The sequence below is a fragment of the Penicillium argentinense genome (genome assembly GCF_028826775.1).
Source record: "Penicillium argentinense strain IBT 30761 chromosome Unknown utg000011l_segment0_segment0, whole genome shotgun sequence".
Classification (NCBI taxonomy): Eukaryota; Fungi; Ascomycota; class Eurotiomycetes; order Eurotiales; family Aspergillaceae; genus Penicillium; species Penicillium argentinense.
In genome coordinates, this window is record NW_026622670.1 from 2,086,735 (window position 1) to 2,104,133 (window position 17,399).

At 49.3% G+C, this 17,399-nt stretch overlaps 6 protein-coding genes across 6 annotated transcripts; 1 reads left to right on the forward strand and 5 right to left on the reverse strand.

The window, feature by feature from the left end:
- Positions 1 to 471: 471 nt before the first annotated feature.
- On the reverse strand, positions 472 to 2,334 carry N7532_011798 (uncharacterized protein; the record flags this gene model as incomplete). Its single annotated transcript, XM_056624289.1, has 2 exons — positions 472 to 2,029; positions 2,087 to 2,334. The coding sequence occupies 2 exons, from the start codon at positions 2,332 to 2,334 to the stop codon at positions 472 to 474; spliced, it is 1,806 nt and encodes a 601-aa protein (XP_056469277.1).
- Positions 2,335 to 4,631: 2,297 nt separating this feature from the next.
- Positions 4,632 to 6,446, reverse strand: N7532_011799 (putative MFS transporter; the record flags this gene model as incomplete). Its single annotated transcript, XM_056624290.1, has 2 exons — positions 4,632 to 5,868; positions 5,920 to 6,446. 2 exons carry the CDS (start codon positions 6,444 to 6,446, stop codon positions 4,632 to 4,634), a joined length of 1,764 nt encoding a protein of 587 aa, XP_056469278.1.
- A 2,113-nt stretch (positions 6,447 to 8,559) lies between these two features.
- On the forward strand, positions 8,560 to 9,580 carry N7532_011800 (uncharacterized protein; the record flags this gene model as incomplete). The annotated part of the gene is made up of 2 exons (XM_056624291.1): positions 8,560 to 9,119; positions 9,175 to 9,580. The coding sequence occupies 2 exons, from the start codon at positions 8,560 to 8,562 to the stop codon at positions 9,578 to 9,580; spliced, it is 966 nt and encodes a 321-aa protein (XP_056469279.1).
- Positions 9,581 to 12,077: 2,497 nt separating this feature from the next.
- Positions 12,078 to 12,936, reverse strand: N7532_011801 (uncharacterized protein; the record flags this gene model as incomplete). The annotated part of the gene is made up of 2 exons (XM_056624292.1): positions 12,078 to 12,347; positions 12,406 to 12,936. 2 exons carry the CDS (start codon positions 12,934 to 12,936, stop codon positions 12,078 to 12,080), a joined length of 801 nt encoding a protein of 266 aa, XP_056469280.1.
- Positions 12,937 to 13,089: 153 nt separating this feature from the next.
- N7532_011802 (uncharacterized protein) lies at positions 13,090 to 14,029 on the reverse strand (the record flags this gene model as incomplete). Its single annotated transcript, XM_056624293.1, has 2 exons — positions 13,090 to 13,610; positions 13,978 to 14,029. 2 exons carry the CDS (start codon positions 14,027 to 14,029, stop codon positions 13,090 to 13,092), a joined length of 573 nt encoding a protein of 190 aa, XP_056469281.1.
- A 1,345-nt stretch (positions 14,030 to 15,374) lies between these two features.
- Positions 15,375 to 17,323, reverse strand: N7532_011803 (fungal specific transcription factor domain-containing protein; the record flags this gene model as incomplete). Its single annotated transcript, XM_056624294.1, has 2 exons — positions 15,375 to 16,698; positions 16,752 to 17,323. 2 exons carry the CDS (start codon positions 17,321 to 17,323, stop codon positions 15,375 to 15,377), a joined length of 1,896 nt encoding a protein of 631 aa, XP_056469282.1.
- Between the last annotated feature and the right edge of the window lie 76 nt (positions 17,324 to 17,399).

A 17,399-nucleotide genomic window follows, 5' to 3' on the forward strand; every position in this document is an offset into this window, starting at 1 on the left:
ATGCCGCAGAAAGAGCTTGGGGACTACTGCTTTTCAGTGGGGATGTCTAAGCTGACTGACCGCTTCGCCCTGGTGTGCTGATGCGGTTAGTTAGTCTTCTTGGCGGTCGCTTTTTGCTTATTTCTTCGTTTATTTATACCCATGTTTGCATGACCATACTTTCTGCATGGATGATCGCCGAGCAGTGGGAATAGTTGCTCCCCATCTGCAACTACGATCTGATATACGACCTATTTTGAGTTGGTAGGAATACAGACTTGAATCGAAATATACGACTAGTATTGTGTCCTTGTAGTAAATTATCCGTATCTTAACAACCCCAGAATGAGCGTAATGACTCCAGCCTGATAAACTTCTACGTTAATGCTTTATTTTACTGGCATTGACGGAATCTAATTAAAGCATTGATATTAGAAATTATAGGGAAAAAAAACCTCAAAACACTCCAAGCCTGGGTTACATAAGATTCACTCAGAAGTGAACACCGTGCACTTGCTGCTTCATCTTCCTCACATCAATATTCTTCCAGCAAAAGCAGGAGGTCCAAGTGATAAGGTAAAGGCAAGTAGCAGTGATCAGCATCAGTCGCTGAGTCTCCCCATATGCATGATCAATAGCATCTCGAGTAGGAGTGCCCTTATCAAAAGACTGCTGAATATCCAACGACCCATAGACGTTGGCGAAGTCTCCTTGGGCAGAGTCTGGAAGGAACCTCTTCAGCTTCACCGGGAAGATGCCCGTCCACATTGCAACAGAGATTGTCCCTCCAATCGCACTACCGATTCCAGAAGTAACACCCTCGATAGCCAGGATAGCAGGGATGTTCCTCTGCATAGAAACGGCCATGACGGTCATCTGCTCGCAAAGAACCAGGGTACCACCCCCGAAGGCAACAAAAATCTGGCACATCACAATATAGCCGATCTTCGAATCAGGTTGACGGAATTTGATCATGAGCCCGACTCCCAGGATTGTCAGTGGAACACCAAAGCAGATAGCCCAATATTTAAGACGGCCATTGTAGCGTAGGATGGCACCGAAGATGAGGCACCAGAAGGTTGAACCAATTGTATAGATATTGGAGACGTATGTCGCTTGGGTGACGTTCTGGTTGAAGACAACTTGCAAGAGGGAGTAGAAGTAGCTGTCCCAAATGTACCATGCCATATAGAGGGAGTTGACCATTGTGAAAGTGAAGAAAACAGTTCGGTTCTGGATGAGTTCCCAGGGCATGAACTTCACAGGGGCGAAATACTTCTCCCACAGAGTGAACGAAATAATCAGGAGGAAGCCGATGACGATGAAGCAGATGATCATCGGAGAGCGCCATTCCTGGGCTTGGTAAGAGAAAATGTTAAATGCTAGCAGAAACAGAGCGAGTCCGGTTGCGATGATTAGCAAGCCAATAACATCGAACTCGATCAGGTAGTGCATAACCAACTGCCAGATTGTGCGGTTACTGCTCTTCTTTGGTGTCAAGTTCATCTTTTCGGCCTTTTTCTGGGTATAGTACCACAGACCCCAAAGAGGAGCACTGATGACCGGCATGACAATAGCAAACACTCCAAAGCCCCATCGGTACCCGATACCCCCTGGTGCAAGGATCCTGTTGGCAGCATATCCATAAATCCAAGGTGTGATCAGATATGGCGAAGCGCAGTAGGCAATCCAGAAAGCACGGTTCTTGAGGGCGGTGGTATCGGCAACAAAGATGGTCATGGAAAAGTCGATGCAGTTGAAGCCAATCTGGTAGAACACCTGAGCCGCACAGTATGTCTGGACATTTTTGCAAGCGGCCATCATCACCAATCCGAGTGTCAAGGATCCGACAGAAAAGCCAAAGGCCTGAGGACGACCCCAGATATCCATCAGTTTGGCGTAGGGGAATTTGATGAGGGCAGAGACCAGTGATGCGATGACAGTTGTCAGGCCGGTCAGAGAGTGCAGCTGGAAGCTACTGTAGATGTAGGGCGATAAGACGCCGAGGAGGCCGGAGCTGAAATATTGCAGGAAATTGACCACCCAGACCCTGGAAAGCGAGAATTTTGAGCATGTTTCACTCAATGTTGAAGTGGATTGCACCTACAAGACATATGCTGCAATCAGAGTGTTCCTCGTCCAGACCTGCGTACTGGCTTGTGCCTTCTGGGTACCGGACTGGGCCTTTTCATCGATGATCTCGTCGTTCGTTGACTGTCGATCGGATTCGTGGGTCTTTTCCAGGGGAAGCTTGGGGTCGGCCGGGGTTTCGACATCAGTCGCTTCTGTGGTAGACTGCTCCTTGGTGGACTCTTTGCCGCCGAAAGGGTTGATGAAACGTTTTCTGACTGCCATGGTGTTCAACAATCGACTCTCGGGATTCTCCTCAGATAATAACAGAAGATCTGAATTCCAATGTAGACCAGAATCAGATGCCAAATTGGCACCAGGAAGACTGAAGGGCCGGCGGCTTTGAGGTAGGATCGGCTGAAAGCTCGAGGCAGGACAGAGTTTGATATAAATATCGGCCAGTATAATTTCCGGCGGCAAGAACCGCTAAATTCAATCTTGACATCGCGCGATTCGCCGAATGAAACCCTCCAGAAGGCATGACTAGAGAAAGGAGCTAGGAAAGAACTGGTTAAACATCAATTTAACACGCTCAGTTCAGGCATCATTGTCGACGATCACCGGCATTGCATTTTTTGTGGTAAACAAGCCCGGTTCCAGTGGTCTTGGCTTATGAGGAAGCCATTCAAAGACCGCGCTGTGATGCGCTTGCCCCACTGCTAGACAACCAGGATTCCGAAGGGGTGTGCGCACGCGATGCTGGACCCACTTGGGTCTTGATGGTCCGGGTTATCTGATTGATTTGATTGATCTCATCGCGCCGCTACCCTTTTTGGCGATAGTGCTTACATCGTATGGGTCTCCCGGCCAAGCCCCGAGACCGGTGATTTGTTATGTGCGATAAAACCGCCATCTGATAATAAGTCGATAAATTTGCCACTTTGGCAGTTGCTCGGACGGTCTCTCGAGAATATTGGAATCCTCATGCAATTTTGTTATTGACGGGATATGCCAAAGGCCGTCTGCCAAAAGAAGTTCTCTCCCGGCGGTGCTGTATGTCAAGGTCGGACCTCCCGAGCAACTGTGAGTATAGATCAAATTCATTTTGAAATGTTTCAGTAATTGACGAGCCGAGGTGTGCTTGCTTCATAACGTCTTGCGTAGAAACGTAATTTGTATGTTTCTGTCTTACCACCGACCAGGGCTTACAGCCATCACTGTCACCGTCCCCCAAGTATCAAATTCGACGGCTTGGCGGAGCATTGGAATCTGTCTCGTTTGGCCGGCTGTATTGCGATCTTCCCTGCACTCGATGCCAGTGTGCCGCTAATCCGGGCTTACAGCCACCTCATCTTGTGATTCTTCGTAGTCGACTTCTCTTCACATGTGTCTACACAGTTCCCGCAACCTTTGGAGATATCGCGGACTTACTACCCGGCCGACTTACCATCAGTCCAGGCTGGGGTTTCTGCTGGATTTCACGGGTTGCCAATCTTGCTGGTGAGGGTGGTGGGTATGGTTGCGGTTGTTGTCTTTTGAAGTAGTTGCCCTCTCCCCTCTGTGAAGTCATCTTAGTGCCTTAAGGCGGCACCTCGCCTGTCCAAGACCTCAAGCTGCACCTTCCTCGGCAAGTGCTGGGTCGAAACACTCATGTAGCAGCCCCATTGTCTCCAATGCACTCGTAGCTCCCTCGATGGCATGGTCAATGTCGGTAGAGAGCGTGGATCGGATTAGAGAAAGGCAGGGATTATCGTAGACTTTCCAAGTGGCTCTAGCGTTGCTCATTATTAGGTCTCAGACGTTTTCAAGTCCTGCCTGGTGATTGCAGCAATAGGCCTACCTAAGCTCAGTGCCATCTTTTCAAACAACAGCTCATCCTTTGGAAAATCGGTATTGGGCGACTTTGGGTATGTGCCACCAAGCATATCCACATAATGTCGATCAAGGGCCCGAAGGCCATGTATGAGGTAGTCATATCAATCCGCCCATTTAAGCTCGCCTTTAAGTTCTGGTACATACTCAGCGAGCCTAACGCCCTAAGGAAGCATGCCATCTACAGGAGAAACGGGAGGTGTGTTGTCGGCCAATTTGTCGTCGGAGGACATACCGGAGTCTGGGAAGCCGCGCATGGGGTGTAGAGTGTAAGAAGCGAGGAGAGAAAACACGCAGAACACTGGTGCTTGCGTCCGAGAGGATATGAGAAAAAAAAACCTGGTCACTTTTCGACTGTAGAAAAGGACGAGAGCAAGGCCCGGAGCTGCTGCTGTTCATATACCTGTGGATGCTGTCAGAGAGTTAGAGCCTGGCGCGGTTTCAAAAGACAGGGCCCCTGTGTATCTGTTCTCGCATTGCACGAACAAGTGCGGATGCTGCATCCGACGTGAAGGGGTCACTTTCTCCTACGAACCCAGCAAGACAGGGGTAGAACCCATGAAAAGCAGCAGAGAGAACGACAAGAGCAAGGAGACAAATTTGGAGGATTATTTTGTGCTGTGATATTATTTACTGGCACGCATCACTCATTTCAACTATCATCAATGAGCCTGAACACGCCCGACTTCCGCTCTATACAGTCTTTCCTTTTACTCGCGAATGGTCTTGACGCGTCTAAACCACCGTCTCACACCTGATCCCAACCCTTCAAGTCCACGCTGCTCCGCCTCACGAGCTGCTGCCCCATCAACCACATCATCTTCTTCATTGTACCGATGACGACCATCGATCACCCGAACCAAAATTTGCATCAGGATTGCCGAAAGAATACTGGCGATCAAGATACCGACCATCACCAGGTTACTCTTGCGGTACTTTTCACGACCGGGAGCCTCATAGTCGCTCTTCCAACCCGAATAAAGTGCATAGGTTGTCAGTATACTACCAAGGTTACCCCAACCCGACACCACGGCAGACGCCGCCGCTACGCCGACCTCGCCATGTCGCGGCTGGAAGATCTCCGCCGTCCACGTCATGGTGATGGGCACAGTGGGACCCAGTCCAAAGCCGACGATAAGCAAACCACCATATCGCGGCCAGGGGTTCTCCTCGCTGCCGGCATAACTGGTGAGAAGCAGACCCAAAATCTGAAGCAAGGTCGGAATGGAGAAGAAAAGAGCGCGATGGCGATGGAAGCGATCCGAGAAAGGAGTCACAAGGAGAATGGCGATGAGATCCATCTGCACATGAATGTTAGCCATGAATAAATGATTTACTGAGAGGGCACCCACGATCCAGATAGGAGCAGTCAACAAACTGATATCAACACCGCTGAGGTTCGGGTTGATCGCTTGAATGATCAAGTTGGCATAAAGCTGCACACCAATGCCAACGCCAACGACTCCAAAGTACATAATAAGCAAAGGCCACAGTCTCCAATCCATAAAGACATGCAGGAGGTCCATCCATGTCCATACGGGGCTATGGTAGACCCGTTTCATATCGTGATAGTGGACTACTGCATCCTCGCCAGTCAAGGCCGGGGGAGTGTCTGGCAGCCATCTCAAAAGCTTGTGACGCTTGGGGTGCGGCTCCCCTGGTGGATTGGGACGGTCTGGTAGCCACCACAGCTGGACGAAGCCCAGCGCAATGGTGACCACGCCCCAGACCAGGAACATCCATTGGAAACCAACGTATCCCTTAGCTCCATCCATCTTCTGGAAGCCGGCAGAGACAAGACCGACGACGGCAGCAGAGACTTGCGACGCAGTGAAATACTGGCCAATGCGCTTGCCAATGCGAGAAGGCGGGTAGAAAAGGGTAAGATAGTAGGTCATACCTGGCCAGAGGCCGGCTTCGACAATACCCAGAAGGAGTCGCAAGAGACTGGGGAAGAGATTAGCACACAGCCGTGTATCAGCTATTCAATGAACTCACTAGAAGCTCCACTCTGCCTTCATAGCAGTCATACAAGTACCGATCAGGCCAACACTGAGCACAATGCGACACATCCAGACGTGCGGACTCAGGCGGGTCATAATCAGGTTGGATGGCACATCAAACACCACATAACCAACATAGAAAAGTGCCAAACCGGTGGAGATCTGGTGTGGATTAATGTTCAACACAGTTCCAAGATCATGGCCCGAATCTTCATTCATCGTCTGCGCCAGACCGACGTTAGAGCGGATAGCGGAACACAGAAAATATAGAACCCAGAATGCAGAGATGATGCGACGATCCAGTTTCCTGTAATTGAAGTCAGAATATTGACCGTAATAAAGGATTTTTGCGACGGCGATGTACCTGTAGATGCGCTCGATATTGGCTACATTAAAGTAACCCAGCTCGAGATCGTCGTCCATTGCCCTGGGCTGCGGAGGTGTCTGTGGTTGCTCGTAAATGTCTTCAGAGACAGGCTCCTTGCTTCCACCAACCGTGGACTCGGGGGTTGCGGTCGACATTGTATTATTCTCCCAGCGCTTCGGCTGCTTTTCTTTTTTCCGGCTTCTGGTCCTTCCCTCGGGCATGTGGATCGGTCCCCCACTCTTGCTATGCAACAGACCGAGTCTAAGCGGCTCTCAGCATTAAAATACTCTTGAGCACCAATTCTGGATCAAAGCAAGGAATATATATGGGATGCTGCGCAGCTGTGGACCTGTCAGCGGGCGGTCTTCCCGATGTCATGTATAGAACTTTTCCGAGAAGATCGGGGCCTTTGCCGAGGTCTAAGAAATACCCGGCGCGCTAGAAGAAAAATGAAGCCACATGAGAAAGTATCGCATGCACCTACCCTGAAGCCACTGCTCCGTGGATTATGCTCGGGCAGTTCCGAGTCGTCTCGAGTTAGCGACCGAGTTGGTTGGAGTTGGTCAAGCGGAGAAAAAAAAGAAAGCAAAGGCGGAAATCCGTTTTCAGATCTGATAAGTCAGGCGGATGACGGGTGATCGCGTGGCTCGCTGCGACGTCGGGCTTGTAAACACAAGCATGGGTAAAAACAACAAAGTAGCTTGAAACGAAGAAACCAAAGAAAACAAGAATGCTGTTGAGCTGTTGAGCTGACAGGTAAAAATCCTTCCGAGTCTCGGCGCGCGACTGGAGGAGCTTCCCAACGAGTCGCGCTCACCGGGGACAACCTTAATCCAAGCGTATCCCCGGAAAGCTGGACCTCCCGATCAGGTCACCTGCAATCCTAATCAGGCAGGCAATTCCCCTAACAAGTCTCTCCTACTTTCTCTATTTCTTACGAATTTATTTTTCATTTTTCCCCTGCTATTGCGAACTATTGTGACTCACACAGTCGCCCAACACAGCGAGGTTTTCCGCGGGATTGGCATGCCACATGGAACAAGTAATTCCAATCTGAGAACATTGTTTAACGCATTCATCTAAAGTGCCTACTGATCTTCTCATCGTCCGTTTACCTTCGAACATGCCCATGCTAATCTTGGTTATCCCGGTCCCGGTGTTATCACGTGATACCGCATATTTTTGTCTTATATAAGCACCTTGTTCTGGGATCTGTGGAGTCGGCAAATCTATACCGAGGATTGCGTGCATACATCTTTTGCAAACGCCATAAGAGAGTGGCGGGAAGGCGAGACTCGAGTTTCTCTGGGGAAACATGAAGAATGGTTAATCACCAAAGACCTGCTTTGCGCTACTTGGCCTCCCAGATCTCTTATCGCCCTCGTGGTACTTGCGAAGCCTATCATTGCTTCTCAGCAATTCTGCGAACAAACTCTATCACATACAATTCACAATTCACAATCTCTTCAGCATTAAAGAAACAGACCAACCGGGCTTGGTGAAATGCGTGGGGGTATAAAAAGCCAACTGATCAAATCAAACACCTTCAAGATCTTCTACTTGTGTTTCCAGTTCGTTACCCACATCACAATGCTTATGCGATCAGTGGTTCAGTTCCAATGCATTCGTTCGTTACCATTCAAGCTTCGACTCAGTCTCATTCTTCGGTTGAGTACTAGACCGATCTCTGAGATCTGAGAGACACCACTGATGTAGGGCAGTCACCTCGTATTCTGCCGCGCTACTCCTTAGTGCTGTCCTTCCCAGATCACGAGGCCCACTAACCCGATCGTATGCCAAACCTCCACGAGCTCCGAGCCTCCTCCGCCAACCTGCCATGGCTGCTATACTGAACAATTTTATGAAGGCGAGGCCTCGAGTCCAATTAATTTTGAAGGGCATTACGCGTGGACCAGCCATGAGCTGCAGGGTTTATGAGTTCCGTCGCCGCAATTAAGGCACAAGCAATCCGAGAGCGCGCCAAGGATCGTGGCACTCGTATTTGCCAACAATCTCGTTCCTGGGCATTTAGCCACAAGCAAATTCTGTCAGCTCCGACCACCCTCTTCGTCCAATACGAGACACACCGTGTGCTCAGGCTCTCGCGCAGTCCGGCTAATGGCACCGTCATAATATTCACAGAGCCGCAAGGTCGCCCTCCCAACTCTACTTAAATGAAGGCTGTCTCCAGCAGGCGTCTGCTTCCCGGCCCCACAGGTTAATCCTTTCGACGAAAGCCGATTTGCCTAGCTCGAAGCCTGGTTCGAGATGAGGACCTTTATCACCAAGCAGACAGGGCTTTTGCTCCTCCTTTCGGGAATTGTGACCGGCGAAGCTCTCAAAAACGAAGAACGGCTCTCGTACAACGCAAGCATACACGAGGCCAGCTTTGGGACTCTCTCGACTCGCGATCTCTTCGGGCTTAACAGACGCGCCTATGAATGCAGAGCAGGATACAGTGAATGCGCTTACGACTCTTCACGCTGCTGCCCTTCAACAGGCGGGTGCTGCGGAAATGGTTACTGCGCCGACTCCGACGAGGTCTGCTGTACTGGCGGAACTTGTCCCTCCGGTTGGAACTGCTGTGGGACGGACAACTGCTCGCCAAAGGACGGAGAATGCTGTAGTGATGGCAAATATTGCCTTGCTGGCTACAAATGCATGATTAACAATGGGAGAAAGGTCTGTTGCCCGAGCTCGGGCTGCTTAGGAAGTTCCGATGAAGGAGAGGCGACAACAGCCACAAGTACTGAAACGGACACGGAGACCCTGACTACTACAACTGCCACCTATCGCTATCACTCCTACTACTATACGACCTACTACTGGTAAGTGGGCTCTGGATACCAAACGAGAAAACCGTTGCTGAACACTACCTTGCAGGACGTATTGGTACTATTTCTGGACCTCTTATTCCCCCTACACAGTGAAGACCGTCACCTCCACCGAAACCACGACAACCACCATCTGGTCTGCCTACGCTACCGCCAGTGCCGAGGCGAGCGAGTCTTTTGAGTACTACATAACCGCCAGACTCACTCCTCCGTACTCTGCTACCAGCCTGAAGAGCTCTACCGAGTCCGTTCCCATTTCCACAGCATCTGACAATGACTCCACTGGCACTGCTACGGCCAGCCCCCTCGCCAATGACGACACAGGATCCTCGTCTAATGAAGGAGGCGGCTTTCAAGGAACTGGTTCGGCGGGTGCAATCTCGACAAGCGGAAATGTTGCTTGGATTGGCGCTGTTTTCGCGTGTGTTGTGGGCGGTCTGGCATTTGGACTATGATCATGATGAGGATCTGAATGGACGAGGAATGATTTGGATCTAATTTAGGACCTACCGTGTACCAGGAAGACACATACTAGAAATTGCGCCAATCTATAGTCTTATACCAAAGCAGTTGTTTGAATTCATGATCTACTTTGAATCTCCTTATCTATAAGTACGGATTCTCACACAGAGCACTCGAGGGCTCAGAGCTAAATCCTAGTCACCTCCGCTATAGACCCACTTCTGTACTGTATCCAAATAGGAAAAATGTATATACTATCCCTCACGGTCACATGACTGCTTCATTCCCTTCCTAGTAGGGCACTTGGAGAGTCTATGCAAAACATCATAAAAAGGCTATGTATTTCGATTATGCCCTCAGATATATCTGTTATACCTGTTCCTGCGGTGTGTGTCTAAGCCTCAGGATGAGTACGTGGTTGTTCTCATATCAGAGCGTGTAACGGAAAAAGTGACTCTTGTCACCCCAACATTTAGTCTCCTCGTCCAAGATTGTCCGGTTACCTTCGGGGGTATTTGCAACCAACTCATCTCGTTTCCAATTCGTCTGAATCAATAGCCACAGTTTGAATGTGGCTATAAAGACACCAGCCGCAAAAATAGCCACCATTATATAGTATGCCTTGTGGAAAGTCGAAGATTCGTCGGCCAAGAAGATATTGGAGATATTGGATCCCACTACACCTCCAATCATATTCCCCCCAGTAAATGTCAGAGCCATACCAACCGCTCTCTTCCATTGACCTGATAAATTGTTTAGACCCAACAGACTACACTTGGAGTCGTTGGAAACAGCGATGTTGCGATGAAGAACATTGTGAGGTACACTATTCCCGGCTTCTCCTGGGGATTGACAGTCAGGCATATAACCAACCCAATAATTCCAATGAAGTAAGGGACGATAACGGCGTGATGGCGCTTTCCCACTCGATCTGAGACCCACGACTTCAGTACACACATTATACTTGCAAATGCGTAGACTGGGATGGGCATGAGCTGGGCCTGGGCGGCAGTGTAGCCAGGATTTTGATTGTCGTTGGAAGGTTGAAAGATAGCACATATGTGCCGACGCAGACAGTGAAGAACAAAATCTAGGAAGATCATTTGTAAGCAGAGAAGGTCGAAAAGTGGCTTGGAAGTGACCCTACACAATCAAGGTAGACTTTGGAGTCAGTAAATGCCTGCTTCAAATGGAATTTCTGGAATGCAGGCTCATTGTACCCGCTTCTATGGCCATCACACTGCAGCCTCAGTGTAATGAAACGCTTTTCCTCGTCGGTCAGCCAAGAGTACGATACCGGTTCGTCGCATATAAATGGATAAGAAACAGAGAGACCACAATCGTGAGAAGTCCTTCCAGGACAAAGATCCACCGCCAGCCGCTGTACCCTCTGATTCCTATCAGATAGCCGAATGTTAGTCTATAGGGCATCGTATGATGAAGAAAAGGACTACCATCTCTAAATCCGATGCCGTAGGCAAGGAGCTCTGAGAAAGAACCTGCTAGGCTGGCAGCGCAATAGAGAAGAGCAATACGGAGCTGTAGCTCATAGCGACAGTACCAAGTCGAGAAAAGGTAAGTCACACCCGGGAATAAGCCAGCTTCGGTTACTCCCAAGAAGAAACGTGTGGCCAATGGCCCAGAGTACTTCTGGACCCAGCCCATGCACATCATCATAGTCACGTTCACTCGTCAGAAGAACTCGTGAGATAAAGAGATCGCCGGCGAGAAGCCTACTCTAATCCCCATGAAAGCATAATGATCGGAATCCACACCGAAGGCCTCGTAAATTTCAGCGTAATGTTACTTGGAACTTCGAAAGCGCCGTAGGGGAAGAAGACGATCGTCAATGCCCTATTGATAGATCATAAGCAATATTAATCAAATGCGAGGCAACGCAGAAATTACCAATTGTACTCAGCGGCGGTCAAATTCAGATCCTCTTCGAGTCCCTGCAGCTTCGGCATTGCTGATATTTGCCGTGTCCATGAATGAGATCAGATAAAACAGAGATAGCACCGGCAAGAGACGCCAGTCAATCTTTCGTAGCAGCTTTTTCTGTCTTCCAGCATCGAATTTGACTGAAATGAAGCCATATTCTTCACGTTCATCAAGACAGACGACAGACTGAGTCCCCTCAAGGTGCTGTGGGATATACTTCTCAAGATCCATCGCAAAGAGGTAGATCGGATGCAAGAACTTGAGATGAATGGGCCATCACTATCCCGCAATCTAGACCAGCCTTATATACTTCCCCACATATTTGCCAAGATGTACGTATATCTGTGACGTTTGTTGGAAGGGCGTTTTGGATGATCTGGGCTTTTGTTCTGGTACTCAACTTCTTTGTATCAGTCGCTTATATCACTTTATTCTGAGCCACCATTTCTTTCTCTGTACAGGTGAGAGTTAAGACTTCGATAAATTATCAAGTGACTTTTGAATCCCATTATAATTGAGCGAATTTGATTCATTGCTGAAACCAGGTCTCTAAGCTGCTAGTCTCCCTCCATCAACGGTGAAATTAATTCCAGTCACAAAGCTAGCTTCATCGCTAGCCAAGTAGACAGCAGCATGCGCAATGGCATCGACATCGCCCATCCTCTGCAAAGGAACCGTCCTAGAAAACCGAGCGCGCTCTTCGGAGGTATCTGCGGCGCCAGAAAATCTCTCTAGCAAGCCTGTCGGAGACCTTTGTGGGCAAATGGAGTTGACTCGGATATTATAGGGCCCCCATTCTGCAGCCAACCCTTGTGTGATCTATTGCGAATGACATATTAGTAGTGTTTACGATGGTTGCATCCAATTTTGGACTCACTGTATTCACGAAGCCCTTCGTCCCACCGTAAAAGACTTGTCCAGGCCGGACCTTGTATCCAGCCACTGACGAGGTATTAATGAAGACGCCGGAGCGTCGCTCAGCCATGTAGGGCATGATTTGGACGACACTATGATAGATACTCTTGGTATTAACAGCGACAATCTTATCGAACTCTGCCTCGGTAACCACAACACTCGGCTTTTTGGTATAAGTTGTGCCAGCATTATTGACAACAATATCGAGCTTTCCGAACTTGTTGAGAGCGAATTTCAGCCCATCTTTCCATGCTTGACTTGTCGTACAATCGAACTTCAGGAATAAAGCCCGGCCGAGACCTTCGGAGTGAGTCTGTTGAATGTCCTTCTCGACCCGCGTGCCTCCGTCCGTGGCTATGTCTGCGATAATCACATTCGCGCCCTCTTTTGTGAAAAATTTAGCTATTCCTTCGCCGATTCCAGACCCTGCCCCAGTAATCAGAGCGGTCTTGTCGAGAAGACAGTCGAGTGACAAGGGAAGAGTTGGACGCATGATCGAGTGTTGATTAATATGCTCTCTGGACCACTGATGACAAGTCAGATGCAAAAACCAGTTAGTTATTCCTCGGATCGCGAAACGTAGAACGACTTACCGTCAACAGCGTTCTGAATATTCGCATCCTCAAACACAATAAACGGCGCGTTTCTACCTAAGCTCCATACTGGTCTTTTTCAAATGCTTCGCACACTCCGCATTCAAAAGCTTGCCCACAGCAGTCGACCCCGTAAAGCTCAGATGCCGCACAACCGGATTATGACACATTTCATCCCCAATTTCAACCGACGCAACCGCATCTCCAGTGACTATATTCAACGTTCCCTCGGGGTAATCCACCTGTTCGAATAGCTTCGCAATGGCAATCGCACACATCGGCGTCTCAGGCGCAGGCTTGAGAACGACCGTATTTCCCGCTGATATGGCCGCCCCGACTTTGCGCAGAATCATTGCTACGGGCGAGTTCCACGGCGTGATTGCCGCGACGACGCCCTGGGGCTCGGCGGTCATCATTATTCGGTTACTTCCCCGCGCAGCCGGGATGGTCTCGCCGTAGAGTCGCTCGATTTCGCCGTCAAACCATTCCAGGAAACTGATCCCGTAGTCCACGGTCGTGTAGGACTCCGCGATGGGCTTTCCTAACTCTAGTGTACAGATTGCTGCCAGGTCCTCTGCGGTTTGCTTTAATCAGTTTCGTCCATTCGCGGAGGAGGTTCTTGCGGTTGCGATGGGTGAGTTGCTTGTATGGGTGGAAGGCTGTTTGTGCGGCGTCGATGGACGACTTCACTTCGCTTCGAGAGACATTGGAGATGTTATATGCGACTTGATTATCTTCAGGATCTAAATCGCCCCTCTTAGTATTGAATATTGAAGAATTGTGCAGTCTCTGTACAGACCGTAGACAGGAAAGGTGGCTCGGGATGCTGCTGGTGTCCATCGGGCTCCGATGAAAGCCCATGTATCCAGAAGGGAGGCATTTTTGAACTGAAAAGAAAGTCGGCTAAAGCGAACTATTGTGTGCAAAATCAGAAGACACACCTTGTATGGTATATTCTTCAACAACACGTTTCATCCCCGAAATAGAGCCCATCTTGATGGTTAATATGGCCGGGTATTTAAGCTCGCGAATTCAAGGGCAGTAGATGTCAATTAGAAGACAAGAGGCTTGGTCGCGCTGTCATCATTCTGTGGGCCTCTCAAGTGACCACTAATTTCTCAGCATAACTCCAAATCCAGTCGGGAGTTCTTGGAATTCTAGTCGGAGTGAGACTCTCCGTGAGGGGTCGGTTGATCGGAGACGCGGCCGAGGCGCATTGACATGGGAGGCCTGCTGATTTTCGAAGATTGCGGGGTCGAACATGGTCTCTACAACAGAGTAGAACAGTATGTGCAGCAGAGAGCATGAAAATGTAAATATCGCTTCTATCCTTCCTCTTCATGATACATGACATACCATGGTAGACATTCTCCCAAGACAATCGACCCCCAATGCCAGAATTCGACCCCATATCCTCTCTGGAGGCTATCTGTACCTCCAAATGAAGTACTTCGTGGCCAATACAGACCCAGACGATGTCCGTCAAGTACCATCCATGTCCTGGGTCCTTGAACACGAGCCCACAGGCCAAAAGGTCATTTTGATCTAGGGATCCGAAAGGATATCGAGAACTACACACCTGCAGTTCAAGAGCGCTTGAATAGCATTATCAAATGCGAAGTCCCAGAAGATCTCTTCGATAGCTTGGAGCTGAAAGGACTCGATCCGCAGTCTGATATCCATTCCGTTCTATTCTCGCATCTTCATTACGATCATATCGGGTATCCGAGTAGGTTTGGGCGTCAAACGAAATTCCTGGTTGGGCCAGGTGCGAAAAAAAATTCTTTGTGGCGCGGATAGCTATCCATCGAATGCACACTCGCATTTTGACTCGAGTTTGCTTCCCCGTCTCGGACGGTGGAGCTGCCTTCTTCCGATGAGAAATCGTTCTGGGCTCCGCTGGGGCCATTTCCAGATGCACATGACTATTACGGAGATGGGTCGTTGTACATCATCAATGCTCCAGGTCATTGTCCAGGGCATATCAATTTGCTTGTGCGAACAGATGCGGATCGGTGGGTGTTCTTGGCTGGGGATACAATCCACGATATTCGAATCTTGAATGGGCTCAGCGAAACTGCTATTTATCTTGATGAAATGGGAAGGTCAAAATGTACGCATCATAATAAAGATCTTGCAGAGATACACCTGCAGAGAGTGCAGGAATTGGGAAAGCTGGAAAACGTGGAGGTGATTTTGGCACATGATCAATCTGTCCATACAAATCTTTGTCGTCGATTTGAATGAGAGAGGGCGGCTTAACAGTGTAAATAATCTGTCTTTTATTTTCATTTTTTGTCGCAGATCCTGGCCAGGCATTCAATATTGTGTCCATGTATCATCCGTCGAACGATTGCTGCTCCATAAATCCATACAAAACATCGTCCGAGAAAGACTCGTCCCATGCGTTAATGAAAAACCCTTTGTCTTCCCATAATGATGGACCTAGATCTGAATTGACCGATTCAGAATGACTGCCATAACTCTCTTCTGTGTCAAACTGCTCTTCGTGCGCAGTGTCACCGGAGGAGATAGTGCATGCTGTAAGGCTGACACCTCTCACACTCATTAGCTTGCGGATAATGGAAATAGTCTTCTCTACAGCAGGATTGGGAACTGCGAGCTCCTCAAGCCAGCGAACACTCCGCTCCAGCTTATTTCCATGTTCACTAGCAACCGTGTGGGTGTTGGCTCCTGCATTGCGAACATGGATCGTACACGCCACGTACAACCCGTAGCTGACCAGATATGGCGCTCCTCTAAGGGTATACAGCTGTCGGTACAAGGCCACAATCTGCGTAATTCTCTCTGCGGCTTCAGAGCAGCGCCTCCAAGATACAACTGGCGGTGATGCAGAGCGTAAATGGCCATCAGCCACTAAAGGACAATGGAGAAGAATGATCAGGGCGTTGTAGATGACATGAAGACAGAGGACGTTCGGTGCTTGGCTGGCGATACGCATCTTTCGATTTTCAGGGTCTATGCGTAGACCATCGGGCAGGTTTCCTTCCCATTGTCGTAGTAGATCATCAATGCTGCGCAGACTTGATTGGGCACTTGCCACGGTTGCGCCGACAACATAGAACTCGTCGATTATGCGCGTCATGATCTTCGAGAGAAGGCAAAGATGCTGAAAGCAGGACACCGAGTATGTTGGAAACCGTGGCTGATAGTCGCTTCCATTTTCTGCTGTGCCCATTGTCGGGTCTTTGTATGGAGTCCACAGTTCGTTTTCCTCTATGATATCATTCAGTTCGAGCGAAACGTGTGCATCGCGAAGTTTGATGGCAAATGGTCTGCCCAAGTACAGACTCTGGAGCTTGTCGCAGATAAAAGCGCCCCAGAAAATGCGTTTCCGAGCTTCTTCACCTACGGCGTCGTTTTCGACACCTTTGCGATCTATGTGGAGACCGAGGTCATATACCATGCGCAAGGCATAACCTGTGAGAAGCCAGCCCTTTGTGGTTACACCTCGAGCGACGTGGGTGGACCCAAGAAGTAAAAGTCCGACGATAGTGGATAGGCTTGGCTGCAGGAGAAGGTTCTCTTGGCTTATCAGCTCGTCGCATTGACGAAAGAAATGAGACCCGGCTGTTTTAGAATCGCCGAACTTTTCTCGAAGCTCAGGTCTTGTGGAGAACTTGCTGGCACAAGCAAAAATGCTGTTCAACAGAAATCGGGACCCAAATACACCACCATCCAGTAGCCCACGTACCAGTGTAGATCGAGGAGATGGGTTGCGAGATCGATAGGTACACCGTCAAGCTCGCCAAGCGTGGCTAATTGATACTCTAGCTGCCGTGTTAAGGCCGCATTAGCAACCAGTGTGTTTTTGGTGTTGAAATTTGCAGCTGACTGAATGGTTTTCGGAGTGTCTGTGATCATCTGCCATGCTGATGAGGGTCCGAAGCTGTTGAAATTGCCTGATTCATCCACGGAGACGTAGGACGAGGCGTCGAATGTCGTCTGGTCAGAAACTAGTTGAACAAACTCGGTCTCTTCCGGTCGGTTATTTACCTTCTCCTCATTTGGAGAGGCGTTGTGGGAATAGCTAGACGTAGGTGGTGTACGGGCTCCTCGCGGCTGCACACTTTTGGCTCCATCTTCGTCCTCGCCCGAGTGGAAGGTCTGCCAAAGCTCTTCCGGTGTCGTTGCATCTTTGAGTCGTTGAACCAGGGCGTTGATTTTTCTGTTCTCCGACTGGAGAGCATTAACCACGGCCTTCGTTGGTCTGGATAATGAGATCATCAGCAAGGGCTTTATTTGCGATGCGCGTTTGAGCCGCATGTCAATGATCCACAATGGCACACCTCGGTTTCGGTAAAGTGATGTGATAAACACAGTCACGTTTGTGGTCATAGCA